The following is a 22,541-nucleotide window of genomic DNA, read 5'->3' on the forward strand; positions in this document are numbered from 1 at the left end:
TATTATACTTACCCATATTTCAGCTCTTTCTGTTCTTTTTTCCTTTTTATTGTTGAATAACATCCTATGATACTGAATTTACCAGAGCTTGTTTAACCATTCACCTGTTGAAGGACCTCTGAGTTGTTTACAGTTTTTGGCTATTATGAATAAATCTGCTAAGAACACTCATGTGCAGGTTTTTGTGTCATCATGAGTTTTTATTTCTCATGATTTCTAAATGCCCAGGAATGAAATTGCTGTGTCATGTGGTAATTGCAGGTTTAGTTTTATGAGACCTAGAAACTATTTTCCAGTTTGGCTGTTCCATTTTACATCTCCCCCAGCAATGTATGAATGATCGAGTTTCTCTGCATGTATACTTCTACTTTAAAATTTTTTCTGTCTTCCTTCCTGATGCTCCAAGATTCCTTCTGTCATCATAACCTTTCTGTTTGAAGATCTTACTTTAGCCATTCTTTAGAGTCGGTCTGCTAATGACAAATACTTTTAGTTTTCTTTTGTCTGAGAATGTGTTTATTTCCCCTTCACACCTGAAAGATAGCTTACTGGAGATTGAATTTGCAGTAGACAGGTCTTTTCTTTCAGCACTTTTACCTATGGAAATATTGATGAAAGCAGAAAATAGCATGCAAAAGAGTCCTGAAACAATGAATTACCCAACTGTATTGAAAAATGACAATAGCCAAAATCCCTCCTCGTCATCTTTCTGCATCCCTCCCAATTTTGGTGAGTGTGAAATGACACAAATTACAAGTAACACGATTTAACCTATATTCTTCAGGATATTTTAAAATGGAGGTACTGGGGATTGAACCCAGGACCTCATGTGTGCTAAGCACACACTCTATCACTGAGCTATACCCTCCCCAAGTTTTCAGCATTCTTGATACAAACTTTTTGTTTCCTATTTCAAAGGCAGGTTTTAGATGATATTAGTAATAAGGACTAACATTTATTGAGTGTGTGTTTTGTGCCACTGCTAATCAACTGACATGCATCTTCCCCATTAATATTTATAGTGACCCCATTATACAGGTACTTTTATTACCCCTATGCCCAAAGTCACAGAGGTGGTGAGTGGCAGTTCCAGAACTCTAACCCAGTTCTCTCTGACTTTAAAGCTTATGTTTCATAACAGTCTCCTGCATTGCCTTCTAAGCCACAGTGGCAGAGATGAGGAGATCCTAGGTTCCATGGCCTCTAACATCAAGCCTTCCTAATTATTTTATAGTTACGTGTCCCTACTTCTTAGTAGCTAATCTCTTATTAATATCCTTGAGCAGGGCTCAGCAAATTTTTTCTGAAAAGTGCTATATAGTAACTATTTTAGGCTTTGTGGGCCATCTGGTGTCTCACACCTACTCAACTCTGCTTTTCTAGTATGAAAGCAGCCACAGATGTAGGTAAATGAATGGGTGTGGCTGTGTGCTAATACTACTTTACAAAAACTGGTGGTGGGATTGGCTTGTGGATTGTAGTTTGCTGACCCCTGTTCCAGAGGAGACCCTTTTCCTTTAAATTATTTTGTTACCCAAACTAGAAGAAACTTCAAAAATTGTGCTTTTTGTATTAAATGGGCACTGTGATATGCTATTGTTAGAAAGGTGAAAACTTTCTGAAGAGTAATTTGTTTAAAAAGCCATACAAATATTTATTCTTGTTTACTCAGTAATCCCGCTTCTATCCAAAGGTATAATAAAAAAAGATTTGGGGGGGAGGGTATAGCTCAGTGGTAGAGTGTGTGCTTAGCATGCATGAGGTTCTGGGTTCAATCCCCAGTACTTCTATCAAAATCAATCAATCAATCAGTCAATCAAATTACCTCCCCCCAAAACAAAACAAATAAATAAAAACAACAGATTTGTATTAACATTTTGCTACAAGAATTGTTTTTTCAGAATCATGAAAAATTGGAAGCAGCCAAATAGGCAACCATAGGGAATTAGTTAAGTGACTTCTGGTATACCATGGTATGTGAGGCAGTAAGCATAATGGTTAAAAGCATGGGCTACTGAGTCAGACTACCTGGGTTCAAATCCTAGCTCTGTGTCTTACTAACCATGTGACCTTCAGCCACTTCTCTGACCTAAGTATTAGTTTCTTCATCTGTGAAGTGGCAAAAATGATAGTATCTACTTTATAGAATTGTGAGGATCAAATGAGATAATTCATTTAAAGCTCTTAACACAATGCCAAGATGTAAGTGCAACATAAATGTCACCTGTCAGGAAAACCATGATGACAGGAGTGCAGACTTGGAAAAAAAAGGAAATGGAGAAATGTGCAAAATCTAATGGTAACTGAAAAAGCAGGATTCAAGCTATATATAAAGTATGGTTTCGGTTTTGTGTTTTAAAAGAAATAGAAGAAAAGAATAGAAAACATTAGCAGATGATTAATGGTTCAAGGCACCTGGCTTATTAACTCATAGACTTAGCTTTTAAAACTGGCTCTATAACTAGCAGTGTGGTCTTTTTCAAATAATTTACCTTCTCTGGGTCTCAGTTTCTTCATCTGCTAAGTGGGAATAAGTTTTTAGGATGATGAAACTGAGCTTATAGATGTAAAATATTTAGCACAGTGCCTGATACATAGTAGATACTCTATAAATGCTAACTATTTTTAAATTTTGTTAGTTATACCGACCTATACTTTCTAAATTGTCTTCAGGGAACATATACTCACTCAGTAATAAAGCTCTGAGTGTACTTTTAGAATGTAAAAGAGAGCAATGGGTTTGAGAGCAACATGTTTACATATGTACCTATGGCCTAAGAATTAAATTTTTCAAGACAATGAACTGATTATTTTAACACAGCAAATTCAAGACTAGCAAAGGTGAAAAAATACTAACAGTTATGCATATAGCATCAAAGAGACTCATTTAAGGAAAAGAAGAGGTAAGTATAGAAAAAAATTCACTCAAGTAGAAGTTTGTGAATTAGAGATCAGTTTTTCTTGGGCACTTCATGGTAGCCTTGTGTGAAAAAACAAGGATTTTACTTTTCCCCTGTATTTCTAAAGGATATCTTGGTGATCCAAAAAGAAATGTCAGGATACTTGATATTCATTTGATGACTGCACAAAAGAAGACCAAACCTAACCTTGCAGCCCGCTACTTGGTTCGTATTTTGTTCTCCAAAGAAACCCTGATGAGCAGCTCTGTAGGTGTCAATTCCAAAGGCCGCCAACCCCTGGATCCAAACAAAATGGCTGCAATAAGAGGTATGTAAAGTCATTTTGGAATCTTTGTTTTGTCATCATTTGATCATCTGATGAATGTTGTTGGTAGTTGAAGACATAATGATGGAGTCTATGTAGCTTTTTAGAACTGTTAATTTTTTTCACCTGTCTAACCCAGATTTTACAATTTAGTAGTATGTGATGGGTATCAACTTCTGAAGAATAAAACTTGTCCATAGACTGGTGGAATAAGACAAGCTTTATTGATTATAGTTGCTTATGGTTAGTACTAAGTCAGTTCTTCAGTGCTGAAACTTGGTACTAGAAAATAAAGCAAAAGCAAAAAAAAAAAAAAAAAGTGGGAAAATAAAACACATTTCACTACTAGTAACTGGCAACACAGAAATAAAATCTCATGATTAATTCAGTCTAGTCTCCTGCCTTCCTGTCTTCCAGAAATGTGTATGGAGGTCCTAGAACTCATAGACACTAAGGATACAATAATGAATAAGTGTTTCTGCTGACAAAGGGTTCACAGTCTAGAAAGGGACACATTCAGGGAAACAGATCAATTCCAACCCAGTGTGGTAATGTTGTGGAAGCTCAGAGAGCAGAGCACCTACTTTGAGGGCATTAGGGAAGGCTTACTAAGGACAAGACATTTGAGCTAGATTTGGAAGGATTCCTTATCTAGGTAAAGAAAATAGCAAGGATATTCTAGGCAGAGTGAGTAGCTTGGCGGGAAGATAGACATGTAATGTGCACAAATAAATAGACCATGGTATAATAATGTTTGCAATTATTTTCTCTTTACACTATTTTCTCTTTACAGGTTTCCTTCTATTTTTAGTATTAATTTATCCATAGGGTTATTAAAGGGCATTAGCACCCTGAAATAGTTGACTTTTTGTTAAACAACTTTTTTAAAGCACCAAAACCTCATTATCAGGTCGCTAAACCCTAGGTCAGTGTTTTAGGGAATTGAACATTAGAAGAAATGAGATATTCAGCAAAGCATTCTCTTTAGGTGGAATTTCTAAGCTCTTAAAAACAGTCAGAGGACAGAATGATAATTAAAAATAGAAACTTTCAGTATTTTAAATAAAAAATTTCTTGTCATCAGTTTCTTTGTTAATTTTTTTCCCAATTTTTTTGTGAATTCTTTCTGCTATCTTCAGAATATCTGGCAGCAGTTTTTCCCAACCATGATTTGCGTGAATGTGGAAAAGACTGGCAAGCCTGTATTTCCGATATCAATGCTCTCATCTGGCATTTATGTTTTGAAGCCAAAAGAAAACTTGTAAGTTATTTTTCATCTAAATGTGGCCACTACTATATAAGTGCATACTGTATACAACTCCCAAACTGACTGCATGACATACAGGCTCTTCAGTCCATGTGCTAAAAATCTTGCTTATTTAATTTAGGGGCAGGGTATGTTCTCTCAAAAGCATACTGCCTGTTTATTTTACTCTTTGACATTTTGCTCCATAAAGATATCCTAAACATAAAATAAATCAAATATAGTGTTATAATTAGTTTATTTGAAGCCAAGGGTTATATTAGAAAAAAAAAATTCAGCTGTAAGATATTTGGCAAATCTTTTCCAGTATCCTACTGAGTAACACAGAGAAGAGCTGACTGTGGTGCTAGTTAGCTGTCCTGGTGGTAGTTAAGGATGGCACAGGAGAAAAGGAAGGTACTTCATTACTTGTTCACGTTCAGTGATGGCAGAAACTGGTGAAAATAATGCATGTGATGATGTTAAGCTATCACAGATATTTTATACTCTGTTTAGTTGCATGGTAAGTGGGACTCTGGCTTCTCTCTTACCCATTCTGTCTTCAAAGTGCATTAGAGGTTTTTTTTTTTTTTTTTTTTTTTAACATTAATGGGTCAGTAGGGAAGAGAGACATGTCTATTGCTTTCTCCTGATGAAGCATTTAACTTAACAACAGTTCCTAATTTTCACCTATCTCTCTAAAACTCCCATTTTATTCTCACCATGTATAGTCACTCTTGTGTCTCTAGAGTAAGTTTATGCAAACTATTTGCCAAGAATATTTGTATTTGTAGCTGAGCTTATGTTTTCCTGGTGAATGACTTGATTTCAGTGATAGCTCAAGCATCATCTGTATGAAATCAAATCTGCTTATTTTTCACATTCCCTTTTATATCCTACAGAATTGCACCCTAAACATTTGAATGTAAAATTATGATACTGCCTGGAAAATGGTAATTTGCATATTTGCTTAGGCGTCAGAAGAGAAGCAGCATCTGCCAAGTGCCTGCTGTGTACTTGATTAGGAGAGGGATAGGTCCTCACCACTCAAAGTGGGTCCGCGGACCAGCAACAGCAACTCTGGAAAGCTTGTGAGAAATGTGGAGTCTTGAGTTCCACACCAGATTCACTGAGGCAAAATTTGCATTTTAGCAAGACCCCACGGGTGATTTGTGTGTACACTGAACTTTGAGAAGCTGCAACCTAGAGCAGTGGTTGTCAGCTCTAGGTATATATTAGGAATGTGTGAGATCCTTTTTAAAAAATTATTAATGCCTGAGCTCTCCCACTCCCTCCAACAGAGATTCTAGTTGAATTTGCCATGAGTGGGACCCCAGCACAGCTTTAAAAAAAACCAAGATCCCTAGGGCAATTCAAATGTTTAAATATGCAACCAGATTTGAAGACCACTGGGGAAAGAGAAAACAAAAACATTTAAAAAAACAAAAAGTTGTTATTTTTGAGAAACTCACTTATTCATTTATTTATGAAATATTTATTTATCACTTATTTTGTGTCAGCAGTTATTCAGTTCATTAGACAACTACCGAGTGCCCCAAGAAGCAGTGAGTCATGGCAGCTTTTATCATACCACACAGTGTTCATGGGCTTCAGCCCACCTTATTAGAAGCAATTGCTTCCCCACCAACCTGGGGGGCCCTGGTAGATGATGGAGCATGTCTGTATTTTCCCATTATGGGACCTTCTTTATAGATACAATTTTATGTTTCAGCAGAAAACTGTTGACAACAATAAAGACCCTACCAACCCCGATAGACCAACGTCTGCAGATTCAAATGATAAAAGGAGTGGTTCTGGTGGTGAAAGTAGTTCCCGGTTATCTCAGCAAGCAGCTGTCTCAGAAACAAGAGAAAATGGGAATTCTCAGCAGAACTTCAGTGCTTTCCCTGAGGGAATTAAAGAACCTTCCACTGATAATTCAATGGTATCTTATGAAATACTGGGTGAGTTTTAAAATAAGTTCTCTTGATGATAAATGTTGAATCTGGGTGATGAATTTATGGGGCTTATAGTATTCTTTCTACTTTTGTATATGTTCGAGATTTTTCAAAATAAGAAATCTAAACAACTTAATCTCTGTACTAGTGAATTAGTGAAATGTAGATACCCAGTTCTGAGACTGATAGTTTGTAACATTAAGCTAAGTCTACTCTTTTTCCTTTGGAAAGCAGTTCTCAGCCGACTCATTTAACTAGTGGGAACTCTAAGGTTAGGCACCCTTCTCCGCAGGTAAGAGAAGGATCTACAGCTGGATGGTCCAGAAGCAATTCAGGGGTCTTGCTCTCTGTGTGCCAGGCACATTACAGGTGCTTCATAGAGAGTGTTTGCATGAATTAATGAATCCCATCCTGCAGAGCATTGTGCCCTTGCTGCTGTCTGCTGGAGGCACATCCTACTTCCTTAGTGTCAAGTGGCAGTGGGTTCCGTAGGTGACAGTGCCATCTGCCACTCATGCTTCCCAGTGAGTTCTTGGGGTTTAGTGGTGCCTGAGGTAGCAAAACTGTTTTGTCTCTCCCTTGCCCCCATGTCAACCCTAAGGAGAATATTACCTGTGAACCTGTTCAAACAAGATTATTTAAATAATGTATTTTTTGTTTTTTCCATTAAAAACATAATGTAACTACTGTATTTGTTCAGGTTGTAAACCATAGAAACAGGCAGACTCTGGTCATATTAAACCACAACAAAAATCACTGGACTAATATCTCTTAGATTAAAAGAAGCAAATAACAAACTGAGCCATAGACAGGAGCCAGAGCAGCCCCCAAACTGTGGCACCTGGGGTCCATTGAGATCTCTGAGGTTCCGTGTCTGTAGCTTCCATTTCTAGGTTCTGGTTTTCTCTTGTGACTGTTCAGATTCCCAGGAGAAGGAATCTGATTTGGGGAGCTTGAGTCACAGGTCTCTGACCTTGTCTCAGCTAGAATTGGGGGACAGAACAAAAGCAAATTATGAGTCAGGAAACCACCACAATTTAGTTCTATTATACCATTTCATCAAAAAATTGGAAAATACTTAGAAGGGAAGAAAAGTTTCCTCAATCAAGATACCTTAAAAGACTACTGCAGACATTCAAATTATCTTTCAGGTTTTTTTTTCTTATGAACTTTTTAAAGAATTATCGTCTCCATATAATTACTCTCCTTTTAAATATGATATGTATATGTTTTTCCTCAAAAATCTCCAATCTTCATAATCATTGCATTTAACAGGAATATAACATTCCATTGAGTAAGTATAATATAATTTATTTAACTACTTCCGCCTTTTTGTTATTGTTGTTATTTTGTTTTGTTTTTGTTTTTTGTTTGAGGATATTTTGGAGGAGATTATCAATCATGCAAACATGCTGCCAAAAACAATCTTCATTCATATAGCTTTGTACGTATTTTTTATTCTTTTCTTGTTAGGTTCTCAGAATTCAAATCACCAGGTTGAAGAGTATTAACCTTTTTTTTCTGACTCTTGATAATAAATATTGCTTGATTAATCTTACAGATGTTAAGTCTTTGGGCCCACTGAGTGAATTTTTAAAATAAGTTAATCTCTCTTGTTAACTGTTGGATCTGGGGGATTCAGCAGTTTGTACTGTCACCCATTAAATGATGGAACGTCCAAGATGAAAAATGTGTTGATTAACTTGTAAGAATCATATTATATTTGTCTAATGTATTTTCTTCAACAAGTAATTCTTTGTTATATGTACACTATAATATTTTTTAAGTATGGTGAATTTGAATCACTATGGACTGAAGAGAGATGATTAGGCTGTAGAGTTGAGAAATAAAAACAGGCCTAAAATTTATTTTACAGTTCAAATAAGTTATTTAAAATATGATATTTTAAGATGAGTTTGTTGATGATGAGTTTAATACCAAATAGAAAACCTACATGTTAAAAATTATAAATACTTTTGTAAGAATCATGGTCCTTAATTTTGAAAAAGCCTTTTTTGTAAGTAGGAAAACAGTTTATTAAAATTACTGGGCGCAAGAGGCTATAGCTCAGTGGTAGAGTACATGTTTAGCATGCACAGGGTCCTGGGTTCAATCCCCAGTACCTTCATTAAAACTAAGTAAATAAAGCCTAATTACACCCTCACCAAAAAAGGACAAAACAAACAAAAATAAATAAAATTACTGAGAATTTGTTACCAAATGTAATGTTAAAACTTAAATACTTTAAAAGGTAGCAGAATATTGAATCGGCCTCTTGAACAATTAGAGCACGTGTAATCACATCAGCAGTGACTGCTGTCTCATTTCTCCTGCTATCTCATGACACACTAAAAACTTAAGGCTTGAATTTTTTTTAACCTCTCAGATTCTTGAGCCTTACTATTCAGAAAAATCAACTTTTCTGTTAACAGCCTTTTAAAAAACTTGAACCTAACAATGGCCACAAAAACTGACATCTTCTTTCTCTTTTGCTTCTAGAATATCTTGGAAATCCATGTAGAAATATACTGTTGCCAAAACTGGTACTGACTATAGCTAAACAGAAGTCTTGCCCAGAGCTGTCAGCCAGATACCTTATTCGCAACCTGTTCACAGAGGAAATCCTGATAAAAAGTAACGTCTATGGCACGTTGGGGCGTGGCACGTTCGCCCTTGACTCCAATAAGATTAATGCTCTCCGAGGTTTGTTACATGTTGAATATGTGAGAATAAATAATAGCAAATTGTGTTAGAGAAGGACAGAAAGAAAAATTCATTCAGTCTGTGTTTGTTCTGAGGAGAGGGAGCTTTTCTACTAATTCCTTCATTAGGGTATAACAGGGAGTAGGTCCATGAATGTGATTCTCTTTGCATTTGGGTTCTCAGGGCTAATTGCTCTGTCTTGAGTGGCATTATTAGAACAGGAAAGGCATTATTGACTGTGGCTCCTGGTATGGACTGCCAGACATATAGAAACTCAAACACCTTCATTTACTGAGGATCAAGGTTGAAACTGCTGGGCTTTGTCAATTTGCAGAAGTGTCAACAATAGCACAGCAGATTAATTTGCAAGTTTTTTCTTGTGCACATGAGCATAGTATAGTTTTTATCTATGACATAAATAGCTGAAATAATAAAGCTTCCAGAAGCTATTCTGTGAAATCTTAAATTTAGATGAAGCAGGATGCAGAATATTTCTTACCTGTGTCCCTGGTACCAGCAAAGACATAGTTCACACTTGTATTTCAGACTAAAGAAACCTGGCTTACAGCACCTTTTGTAAGCATTTGCTATCATCTAATCCAATTGTTTTCAAACTTTTTTTTTTTTTACTGCAACCCATAGTAAGAAATACATTTTTCAGTGTTACTCAGTATATATGTGTGATTTTTTTTTAATGAGGCAAAAGTTTCACAAACAATACCTAGTTTTTCTATGAGAATTATATTCCAATCTTTTCTATTCTATTACACTTTCTAAAGTGCTGCTATCACTGATTTTACAACCTAGTAATTGGTCACAATTTGCACTTTGAACATCACTGAGCAAACTCATCACGCAAAAAACCAAAACCCAATTCCTCTTACCTTATAGTAAAAGACGAACACAGAGTTTGTAACCAGTTGGAAATGAAACTTTCTATTTCTTTTATAGAAGAAATAATGTCTTTCTAAAGAAAAAACTTTTTTTAAGTGAGGGGGAAAAGGTGACTTCCATAGTTCTTTAATGTCTGCAATACATTAGTTCCTTTAAAGGGGACGAAAGGTATTATTCTATTTCATTTTTTTATTCCTTATTAAGTTATATTACAAATCAAGAAATGTCTTTTGTAATAAAAATATTCAGCATGAATTTGACATACTATCCACATAGGACGTATTTTAACAAATTTCCCGTAAGACTCAAAGTTCTACTCCTTTGTTGAAGGGCAGCCATATAAGTTATTTCAGCAGAGAGAATACAGTAGAATCATCATTGTCCTGGGGGTGCAGAGCCAGGCCCAAGGAGGGGAAGCTGACAGGAAAGCATATTTTACTTTAATACAAGGACAGAATGAACTTGGAGAATGAAAAAGGTCAGAGCAAAGGCTGAGTGACCAGAGATGTGAGGAGATTCCTGCACTAGTAAGAGAACTGGGCTTTATAGCCTCTAACATAACTTCTTTAGAAGTATTGGTTCAGTATAAGCTATTTAAAGCATATAGAAATGTATAAAAATAATATAGTAATAAATTAACACCTGTTTACCCAGCATGGATATAGATATTTTGCCTTTTGTGCTCCAGGTTTTTTAAAAATAGTAAATCATTACTGATGTCATTGAAACTCCATCACATCATCTGTTTCCCGTCTTTCTCCTTAAAAGTAATCATAGTCTTGGAGTTGGATATATCATTCCCATGCATATTTTACACTTTTGCTACCTATGTTGATATATAATATTGTTATGTAGTTGTTTTAATGTGCATAAATGGGGATATAGTATGTATCCTTTTGAAAAAATTTTTTATCACCCAACATTATGTTTTTGAGATCTAATTTGTATATTTTAACTGCTGATTGATGGTATCAGCAATTGGTAAACCAGATTATTACTCTATTCTAACATCACTTCTTATCAAAAGATTTTATTACTTGGGGGGAACTCTTCTGGAAATTAGTAGTCAAAGGTAAATATGTCCATAGCCAAAGGTATTGATTTCATATAAGAAACTATTATGTGATGCTCTCTGAGAGTTCAGTATCACTTAAGGTCTCTTTAGAGAATGGCTCATATGGAGAAAGTTAGTAGGCTGCAGATTTGCAATCAGCAAACAGCCCTTTCTCCTGCACCCTCCCATCCATTTTTGAATATTACAGAACTGTAAAATCTTAGCGACAGGAAGTACATTACAGGTTCTCTGATACAGCTTCTCATCCAGAGCAGTTCCTAGCTCAGCTTTGGCATATAGTTGCCTCCCCTTGGCTTGAACACTTCTATTAATGGCAGTCCACTTCATTTTAAAAGGGCTCTAATTTGTGAGAGAGTTCTTCCTTCAGGTGACTCAACATTTACCTCCCTGTGAGTAATGCACATTTGTCCTACTCATCGCTTCCAGAGCTAAATAGCATAGCTCTAACCACTTTTCACATGATAGGCCTTCAAGTATTTAAAGACAGCTATTTCTTTCTGCTGTATGTGTTAGGAGATAGATATACCCTTTTCTCCCACTTTCAAGTTCAGAACCAAGTAGGAGACAGCCACTAGAACCTGGTAGGTGGAGATTAAAATATCAGCTTTATTTTTGAATCAAACATGCCCAGTTCTTCCAGACTTTCCCATTTAGAGATCTCACTACATGGAAGCATGAGAATTGGAGAATAAGTGTTATTCCCAACTTTTTCCCACAAAATCTTACACTTTTACAGTTAAATATCCCCATTTCGTTCAGTAATTCCTCATAAATATTTTCCTAATTCTTCATGATCTGATTTAGTGACTAAGTTCACATGTGCTCAAGTTAACCCAGAATACAATAGTACTATTAACTATTAGGCTGTTAATACAGCCTAAAATGGCACTTCTTATTTTAAAACTTGGTCAACTAAAACTCCTGGCTCTTTTTTTCTATATACTGACATTTATCCAGTTTTTTTTTGAATGAAAGAGTCTTTAAATTCTATAGTGTTTCACTATCCAGTACTTCTGTTGTTAGTATTTAGGCTGTTCCTATTTATATTGTTAGTATTTTTTAATGTAAATATTGGATTTTATATTTATTCCTCCTGCATTTTATCCTTTTAGTGTAGAGCAGCATTCCCCAAACTATGTTTCCTAAAGACAGCTGAATGTTAATAAGCGCTTCATGAATAAAGTGCTTTTTAGACAAATGGCTAGGCAAGATCTTGATCTGGCACCCTAAGGGCTTCAGTCCATAGACCTGTTTCATTTGACTCTGTTTTAAAACATGCTTTGAATGCCTTTAGCTGTCAAGCCTGCCCAGATCTCCATAGTCCTGACCCTCTGTGGTCTTATGTGTTGCCACCCCCCTCATTCTCGTGCCCCACCAAATCTCCATTTGTCATCTTTGAATCAGCATGTCTCTTTACTGTGGGATTTTTCAGTGGAGACTAACTCTGGAGTTAAGCATTTCTTATTTGCACAACCAGAATCTTTGCCCCACCCCAGGGAAACTTCTTTTAATGACTAGTGTTTCAGAGAATACATTTTGGGAAACACCAAGCAATTTAGGCTCCTTGTTGCAGCCTGTTGAAAGCTTTGCAGTTACTGTATTCATCTTCCAGTCTATTAGTTATCTGTCCCAGTTTTGCAGTCATTGGAAGATGGAACAAGCCTGCTTTCCATAGCTTCTCTTTTGTTAATTAAAAATGGGCAGCAGGATAGAGCTTGATACTGAATCCAGTGACATACCACTAAAAGCCCACTTCCAGGCTACCGCTGATCTATTAATTAGCCTGAGTATGAAAGCTTTTTAACTTTGTCACATGCCTTGCTAAAAAATTTGGATATACTCCGTGTTTATGGCATAGTCCTGATTTCCCAGTCTATTAGTCTTATCAAAAGACAAATGAGATTAATGTAGCCAACAAACGCTGGCCTGTAGTGATTGCCAGATCATTTTCTAAGAGTTCAAAGGTACTTAGGAAATTACCTAAAAAAGTATCCAAGGGCAGCTCTGCTCTTCTAGTTAACACCTCTCTTCCCCACTTTTTCCTTTGTCCTCCCACTTTCTCTAAAAGTGCTCCTTGAGCTATGTTGCTCTGTAACCTTCTGTTTCGGAAGTTGTCATCTAACTGTAAGATCTAAAGACTCTCATTCCTTTTGTCTGAGATAAACCAAGCAGTACCAAAAAATTTAGCTTCTTGCCTCTAAAAGTATGAAAGACACTACAGCCTCTAGTATGTTACAGAGACTTATTAGCATGTTTCTATTTGATACAATGAATAACATGCTAGATGTGTGTTTGATAAATTTAAGAATGAGAGAAGTTTACATTGGGTACCAAAGAGAGCAGAGGGTTTCCATTCTGCTTATGTAGTAAGAGTATGCGATATTGTTGTTCTTTTTTTGTGTATGATTTAAGAATGGTGCTATTTCATATTATTATCCTTTCAGATGAAAAGATTTGTTTAGCTAACTTAATAATAGCTATAGTCTATGTGTTTTAATTAATTAAAGTCTTAATGACCCTTTCACAGACACAGCAATAGCTTTAAGGTTAAATAAATTCATTTCTCTGAGAAGTGATTTCTAAGTAACTATTATATTTTGGAACTTTACCACCAGAGTTTCTCCAAGACATCTACCCGGCTTGTGATCTATCAGAAACTGGACGTGACTGGAAATTGTGTGTGACAGCTATCAATAGTTGTATCCGTAGTCTTAGATATCACCTCAGGAATTCTACATCTAAATCACAGTCGCCTCCGACAACGACCTCGTGAACAGAGTCAGAGCCAAGAGATACTGACTTAGCTCACTGAAGTACCTGAATGTCAGCCATCTGGATTTTTCTTTTTACTTCTGTGTCTTTTGCATCATCATTTAAGTTTCTTGAGTTATAATTCCAAAATTAGCCTGTTGTAGTGGCTTTGTAGTTCTGCATTCACACCTAAAGAAATAGCCATTGTTCTTTGTCTGCCCACAAGGGAGGTGGAATTGCATTAGGAAGATGTGTAATGTTTCATCCTATGAGCAAAGTGATGGGCAGTATTCTGATAAGAAGCTGTGAATAAGGGAATGGTAGTAAAAAGATAGTTTTCATTGCTGTTTTAATGAAGAATGAGAATAGCACATTTATCTCTTAATGACAGATGAAATCTGAGTGTCAGTGACACAGATATAGGCAGTGAGGTAGTGAGCCATTGTTGGATAGGCAAACCGTAATGCTGAGCGTAGGAACTTACAGGTAATAGACACTCAATATTGTCAAGTGAATTGTCACTACAGAGCTTAGGTTAAGCTATACTGATTCAGAAGGGTGTTATGGTTTACATATAACCAAAACATCCATGCTGCTTTCTTATATATCTATCAGTAGGGGATTCATATGATTGACTTCATATTGTTTGACGTAAGCTTTCCAGAGATGAGACTTATGTTCTTTTGATTTACTCCTGATAAGAACAGAATTCTTTTAATTACTTCCTGATAATATTTTATCACACAAGTTTACTAAGAGTCAACATAGAAAATTGTATCAGGAGACTTTGTTGAAGTTCCTTTAGTCTCAAACCGTTAGAAAAGACCAAAAGAAAGAAAAAACTTTCTCCACATTTTTGCGACATTAGTTACTTGTGTTCTTTTTGATGGCCATACTGACAGGTGTGAGATGGTGATTTGGATTTGCATTTCCCTGATATTAGGGATGTGGAGGAACTTTTCATATTCTTTTTGGCCATATACATTTCCACTTTTGTACAAATGTCTGTCAGTTCTTCCGCCCATATTTTAAATGGGTTGGTTGGTTGGTTGGTTGCTTTTTAATTAAGTACAGCTGATTTAAAATGTATTTTCCAGCATACAGCATGGATGCAGTTGGAGGGCATTTTGTTGAGTTAAATAAGACAGACAGAGAAAGACATACCATAAGAAAGATATCCCTTACATGTGGAATCTAAAAAATACAACTAACCAGAGACTAACAGAAAAGAAACAATCACAGATGTAGAGAAGGAACAGTGAGCTAAGCAGAGATAGTTTAAGATGGTTTTATGTGATCAGTTGGTAGAATAGATACATATTTTCATATGATACATATTTTGAAGATTAAATCCAACTTTTAGAGTATTGTAGTGAAATACAGTATAGTTTTATAGAGATATAAGATTTAACTTTTAAGACTCTTCTCCAAATAAATAATTTGCTTTAGTTGCCTTTAGCTTAATAAAACTACAGTATTTCTACGTATATCTATATATGTTTAGGCTCTGCCTACAATGGTCTTAAAAATAGATAATTCAAGCTAAAAAATCTTCCAGATTTTTAACTTCAGAGTAATTCATCTAAGTTAGTCTTTGGCTTCACCATTCAGTTTCACAGATAATTTTACAAACTACTAGTAACAGAGTTAATATGGCAAAGTAAAATTATATACTAGGCAAGATTAAGTTTCAAATTGTACATGCAGATTTCAAATTTGATTTGTATTTTGTGGTATCTGACATATTCCCCGGATTAGAAGCAAAATTACAAAAACAAAAACTTCGTATTTGCAGAATTTTTTCAAGGTTTATATGGTTAACTTTATTATGGTGGTTGCTTATATAAGTTACTAGACCAGCTTTGTCTAACAGAACTTTCCATTATGTTGGTAGTATTCTATAATTTTATGTTGTCCAATATTGGTAGTGTCTAGCCACATGTTGCTTTTGAGCACTTGAGATGTGGCTAGTTACACGGAGGCACTAAAATTTAAATTGTATCTCGTTTTTAGCTAATTAAAATTTAAATTTAAATTACCACACGTAGATAGCGGCTACTGTACTGGATAGAATGTTTAGAATGCTTTATTTTCTTTAAAAAGTGTTTAAAATTGTCCCTACAGTTTGAGTCATAATAATGTACACATAACTTCTTCAAAATCACACTGATTGAGCAAAATAAATTTCATAAAGGTGTTTCAGATCTTATTTGAACTAAATCCCACCTTTTCTATCTTCAACATTTCACAGGTTAATTCTATTACTGTATTAGTTCAATGTTAAACATTTTAAATGCCTGTTCATAAGACTTGTTTTTGATAAACAAATTTATCTTTAGTATATTGTTTTGTTTTCCAAATAAATACAATAAATAAACATTTTCAAAATTCTTAATACAGATGCTTAGGGTTTTTTTTTTTTAATGTAGTTATTTTATGGAACTTTTACTAATGTTATCTATAGTGTTTTTTTATTTAATGATAACATTTTCCAGCCAGTTTCATAAATGTGGCAGTTAGAATTTTTGCTTTCTTGCTTGATAAGCAAAACAGAATAGTCTCACCCAGTAACCATAATTTACCATTGTGGGTGTAATTGTAAGGGTGTTGAAAACTGGAAGTGTTTTGTCCTTCCTGGATAAAATATGTGTTACTAAAGCATATTATTTTATACTTTAATATTTTTAAATATATGGCAATATTTAATTTTGGCCAGCAAGACTTCGGTTTTCAACTATGGTTTTCACTTTTCTTTATAGTTTATATCCACATCTGGTAAAGAAATATCTCTGTAGCATTCTACAACAGGGGCAATCTAACCACATTCACTCTTTTGTAGGAGTAAAGCGTTTGCCACTCCTTCCTTCACTCTTATTTTGACTCACAATATGTTAAATTTGCAATGAATTTTTTTTTTACCATGATGAAGAATCTCATCCACTTTGAGACATAAAAATTGGTAATCTCAAATAATTAGTACAATTCATTTGGGAGATCGATGCGTGACAGGTACAAATCTCAGTACACCAAAAACAAGTGGACAAGAAATACTACTTTTATTTTTCTATTTTGATTATACAGCTTCCAGAGGATCTGGCAAGCCCCTCTGGCCCAATACCCCCTCCCCCGGGAGTCACTGTGGGCGGGGCTACATTTTAGCTCCCTCGCCCAGGCGGGCTGGCAGGTCACTTCCGGCTTTGCAGGCGGGTGGGCCGGGGGCGACCCTCAGTCTCGGTTAGGAATGAATTCCCCTGCCTGGGCCGGAGCAGGGGAGCCCTGCACGCGGTACTGCCTTCTCTCTGGAAGCTACCAGCCTCGCCCATGCCCCCTCAGCTCCAGCGCTGCTGCCCGCGCAGCTTTCAGGGGTCCGCTCCTCTGAGGTGGGGCGAGAGGAGCTCTCGCCAGCTCCTTGCCTGGGTGGACAAAACAGGCTTCCGGGCCGACAGAAATCCTCGTTTGAAGACCCCGACGAGTTCCCTGGTCGGAGTGCTGCGGCTAAGCGAAGCGGCTGTGGGGACTACCACCACTCGGGCCCTGCAGGTAGGAACTCAGTCGGCCTAGGCCCCAGTGCTAGTTGTTGCAGCCCCTCGACCCGTTCTCAGTCAGATTCCCAGTGGGCAAGACTGCAGATTTCCCCGCTGTCCCTGTGGGGCGAGACCAGAGTCGGGGCTCCTACAAAGTGACCCATGATGTTGGGGTATCTGGCTGCCCCACCCCCACCCCGACCACCACCACCTGAGGAACCCGAGGCTCGTGGGAATCTCCGTGTGGCGCTGCGCTGGCCTAGGGGAGGGGCAGTGCAGTGTGTGTAGCCACCTCTCTTTCCTTTCTGTACAGTCTGTCTTGGTCTCTGTGGTGCAGGAGTGCTTCAGCCTCACCCCTGCCGTCTAGGCTTCTCTCAGTGTTGTCTTATTCTAGTGAGGGTGCGCAACGTCGGCATGACCTATGATGCCATCTTGATGGCGTCAGTCAGTTTTTGAGCTTCCATACGCTGGGAGGAGAAACTTCGCTTTAGTCACTCCAGGCTTTTGAGTTTCCCAAAATTGCTAGGAGAGGACTGAGGACATGAAGGGTGATAGGTTTGGGAGAATACCAGTGGGCGGGTGTTTTCATCCTTTTCTTCAGAATTGCTCCCAAGTTTCAGAGGTCTTACACCGTGCCAAGACTGGGGAGAGGGTTTCCGAGTCGGGTTCTTGTCATTTTTCTTAGCCATCATCAGCTGAGGTATCTCTTTGTCCCTTCTAGCCTGTAGTCATTGGCCCAGAGCCGTTCAACTTTCTGTCCAATAGACCCGTTTGGATGGAGCAGCTCCTGTCTCTGCTCCTTCCAGGTCCCTCTGGAGCTCGTGGGGATTGTTTGCTGCCGCTTCATTTTTTTTTTCAATCACTGGAAACAGGTATTATTAAGTTCTCCATATATTTCTGTTACCAAACTAGGTCGTATGGACCCCGACTTGGGACCTAGCCCAGCGGAGGCCCCGTGCCTGGTGGAGAAGTTTATTTTTTCGTTTGGCTTTGCTCAGCCAAAAGGAAACCGAAACAGATCCAAGCCGCGCCAGCTTTATTCAATGGCCAGAGGATGGAGAAGCTGGAACTTAGTGCCTAAATCAACTTTTCACCCAGGGATGATTAAGGAAGATTTTACGGGTGAGGCTAACGAGGGGGAGGCATATGCATTGATTGTATGGTAATAGGTGGGGTTCTTCCTGGTACTGGGCTGCCACCTCTTTTTTGCCCTCTGGCATTTGAGTCCGAAGCAGGTCGAACCATGGTTGAGGACAGGCGGAGATCTCACTATTATAATGATGATAAAAGCTGCAGGGCGAACTTGGTCCCACTTTTGAAGCTGAACCAGCTTGCACCAATTTTCTTGTGGGTAGACGCTTGTTCCTCTGCTGTAACCACAGCTCGAGGTTATGGTTAGTTGTGGCTTTCGGCAAGTTTACCTGGAGGAAGGGACAGGGTTATGGTTTGGGGCAACCATCTTGGTAACGCTTCCATGTAGGACCAGCTACATAGTTTGCAGGGCCCAATGCAAAATGATGAATTCAAGTTTGATACCTTTAAATAGCAAAACAAATAGATTTTTTTTTAACATTTTATTTTGGGATAATTTTGGACTTACAGAAGAGTTGCAAAAATAGTACAGAGAGTTTCTATACACTTTTCACCCAGCTTCCCCTAATGCTAACACCTTTCCTAAGTACGATACAATTATCAAAACTCAGAAATTAACATTGGTATAATACTGTTAACTCCAGACTTTATTTGTATTTCACCAGGTTGTCCGCTAACATTCTTTTTTGCTTCCAGGAGTCAATCCAAGGTCCTATATTGCATATAAGTCTCATGTCTCCTTATTCTCCTCCCATCTGTAGCAGTTCTCAGTCTTTCCTTGCTTTTCCTGACCTTGACACTTTTGAAGAGTACTGGTCAATCATTTTGTAGGATGTTCCTCAATTTGAGTTTGTCTGATGTGTTCTCGTGATTGGACTGAGGTTATGCATTCTTGGACATCATAGATAACATGCTCTTCTCAGTATCACAGCCTTTTGAATTTTTCAATGAAACAGTTATAAGAAGTTGTAAGAAGATTCCCCAAATCATAGAGCTGCTAGTGCTGAAGCCAGGACTAGATCTCAAGTCTCACTTTTATGGTAGGGTTGTTAGTACAAACCTGTAAATCCTTTCATATATTTTTCAGTACTACTGAATTATTCATCAGTTGCCTTTTAGGATTGTGACTGCTGGGTGCTTGTCTGGCCCCTGTGCAGTGAAATAGGGGAAAGGAGAGGCTGGGCGATCAAAGGACAGAAATCCTACAAGAAAGATAGTACAGTTGACCCTTGAACAATGTGAGAGTTGGGGGCTCTGACCCTCTACAAAGTCAAAAATCCACAAATAATTTATAGTTGGCTCTCTCTGTATACCTGGTTGCTCTGTATATGCAGTTCCTTCGAATCCGAGATTCCACACCTGTGGATTCAACCAACCACAGATTGTGTAGTATTTACTGTAGTATTTACTATTGGAAAAAAAAAATCTACATATAAGTGGACCCACCCAGTTTAAACCTGTGTTGTTCAAGGGTCGATTGTACTTTCAAATGTCGTGAAATTGAACCCTTGCTCAGTGTCCCTGCCACTTCATGGACGGCAGTGGTGATGGTCATCACCTAGTGAGCCCCAACAATATGCCAGTTCTCAACTTAGCATCATCACCTCCCACTTCTAAAATCTCTGCCTTGCAGAAGAGAAGCTGAGAACCACATTTCCCAGAACCCTGTCTCAGTATGGTTCTGATATAGAGTTTGTTGATGAGGTGAACTTGCATGAAATTTGAAAGTGGAAGAAAAGAAGCCATTTTTCTCAACAACTGGGACACATGGGCAGGCTGAGATTTACAGAAGCTTCCTGAAGAATTCGTGAGAATTACAAACTTCTTGGGGTAGGGCGAGGAGATTTTCAGCGATTCTTTAGTAGCTTCTCAGTAATCTTTTGAGAATTTTCCACCTTGGTGTTTCAAGGTGAGGTCTCCACTGTCTGTTTCCTTGATCTTTGGTGGCACCTTCTTTGACCTCGTCTTTTCTACCTCTTTTAATAGTCCAGTAAACCACTAATTCCTGAGCTTCCTGAAGGCAAACATTGTGTCATCAGTGCCTAATACAGTGATCTCAGAGTAGTAGGTGCCCAGTAAACAAAGACATTCCTCATTCACCTTGTCTCACCATGCCTGAAATTCTATCATTAGTTTGATTTCTTTGATTTGAGCCCAGTTTGACCTTTCCCCTTGTTACAAGTTCTGTGTATTCATCCTCATGAAGCTGAACTAGTTAAATCCATTCCTCAAAGTGATTTGGGGTGTGAGACCATGAGGACTTCTTAGTCTTGAGAGGGATTTCTACACGAAGATAAATGTGCAATAAAGGTTGCAGCATTCTCTGTAATAGAGTAAAAAATTAGAAACAATGTGTTAAAAATAATTTTTAAAAAGGTAAAATATGCCTCTCCTACAGCTATAAAAGGAACATGTTAGAGACTTTAACTCCTTACTAATTAGGGAACTGGTAAGATGTCACAACCATTTCAAAGGACAATCCAAAGAACAGAAACATTTATAGATTAGGAATATTCAAATTAAAGTGCATATGGAGGCAAAATTGGCTTCTCCCATAATTGGGGAGGGAAGTCAATGGAATCTCCACCAGGCAATTTATTTGCAAATCTATGGGTAATTATTTTGCATTGCTGTCAGTTATATACAATTTACAGAATGGAAAATCAGAATCAGATAACCAAGAGCAGTGTGCTCTAAACAACGTGCAGTTTTCCACTGAAACATAGAATTTTCCCTATGAGTGTAAATCTCCATTAATAGAGAACTGGTAACACAAATTAAAAACTGCTCTATAATGGGAAAATATGCATCCATTAAAAAGAATGTGGCAGATATTAAAGTGAAAAGCAAGTCCTAGATTGAAAATACTCACAATACACATGTCTGATAGAGGTCTTGTATCCATTATGTATTAAAAATTCTATAAATTGATAGCAAAAAGATGAACAATCCAATTTAAAAATGGGCAAAATTCTTGAATGGACACTTTATAAAAGAAGATACAGGAATGGCCAATAAATACATGAAACAGTGCTCAATATCATGGGTCATCAAGAAAATGCAAATTAAAATTGTATGGAGATACCGGCATACGCCCACCAGAATGGCTACTGTGTAGGGACTGACAATACAAAGTGCTGACAAGGATTGGAATAACTGGAACTCCATACACTGTTGGTAGGAGTATAAAATGGCATAGTCACTGTGGAAAAATGTTTGGTAGTCTCTTATAAAAGTAAACATACAGTACCTATGACCCACCAGTTATAAGCATATTCTCAAGAGGTGTGAACGCATATGTCCACAGACAGGTTTCTAAAAGAATGTTCATAGTAGGTTCATTCACAAGGGACCCAAGCTGGAAACAACCCTAATTGTAGTGGGAATACCACTCAGGAACAACAACAGAAAATCCCACAGAAATACTAATACATGCAAAAACATGGATGAATCTCAAAAATACTGTGTTTCATGAAAGGATCCAAACACAGAAGAATAGCTACTATATGAGTCCGTGAATGTGAAGTTTAACAGGCAAAACTCATGCTTGGTGTTGGGAGTCTGAGTAGTGATTACCTCTGTGGAGAGTGGTACTGACTGGAAAGGGCATGAGAGAATCCTTCTAGGGTGATGGAAATATTCTACATATTGATCTGATGGTGGTCACATGAGGATATACATATGTAAAAAGTCCTCAAGTTGTACTTAAGTTATGTGCATTTATTGTATATCAATTACACCTCAACAAAGTATTATTAAAAAAAGAGTGTAGTCAATCTAGATAAACTGATTTAAAATTGTGTCCTGACTCACAAAGACATCTTTTAAGTTCAGACAGCAAGTCAGAGAACAGTAAATGTAACACAATTCCATTTACATTATTAAAAACCATTTATGTGTGGTTATATGTAAGATGTGAATGCATCACAAAAGATGGAAGATATTTGTCTGGGTATTAACTGGGTATTCTGGGCAGTGGATAACAATAGGTGTGGAGAGGCATTATTGTTTGAGTAATTTACAATGTAAATGTATGCATAATTAAAATAGGCTAATTTTAATTCAAGTTATATTCA

General features: G+C 37.3%; 1 protein-coding gene across 1 annotated transcript; it reads left to right on the plus strand.

Annotated features, from left to right (window-relative positions):
* The first annotated feature begins 217 nt into the window (after positions 1 to 217).
* On the plus strand, positions 218 to 18,539 carry BEND2 (BEN domain containing 2). The gene is made up of 9 exons (XM_032475650.1): positions 218 to 729; positions 3,028 to 3,228; positions 4,365 to 4,486; positions 6,201 to 6,432; positions 8,926 to 9,129; positions 13,714 to 13,867; positions 16,931 to 17,052; positions 17,156 to 17,389; positions 18,286 to 18,539. The coding sequence occupies exons 1-9, from the start codon at positions 477 to 479 to the stop codon at positions 18,537 to 18,539; spliced, it is 1,776 nt and encodes a 591-aa protein (XP_032331541.1). The 5' UTR covers positions 218 to 476.
* The last annotated feature ends 4,002 nt before the right edge of the window (positions 18,540 to 22,541 follow it).

Source organism: Camelus ferus, chromosome X (assembly GCF_009834535.1).
Source record: "Camelus ferus isolate YT-003-E chromosome X, BCGSAC_Cfer_1.0, whole genome shotgun sequence".
In the NCBI taxonomy this organism is placed as follows: domain Eukaryota; kingdom Metazoa; phylum Chordata; class Mammalia; order Artiodactyla; family Camelidae; genus Camelus; species Camelus ferus.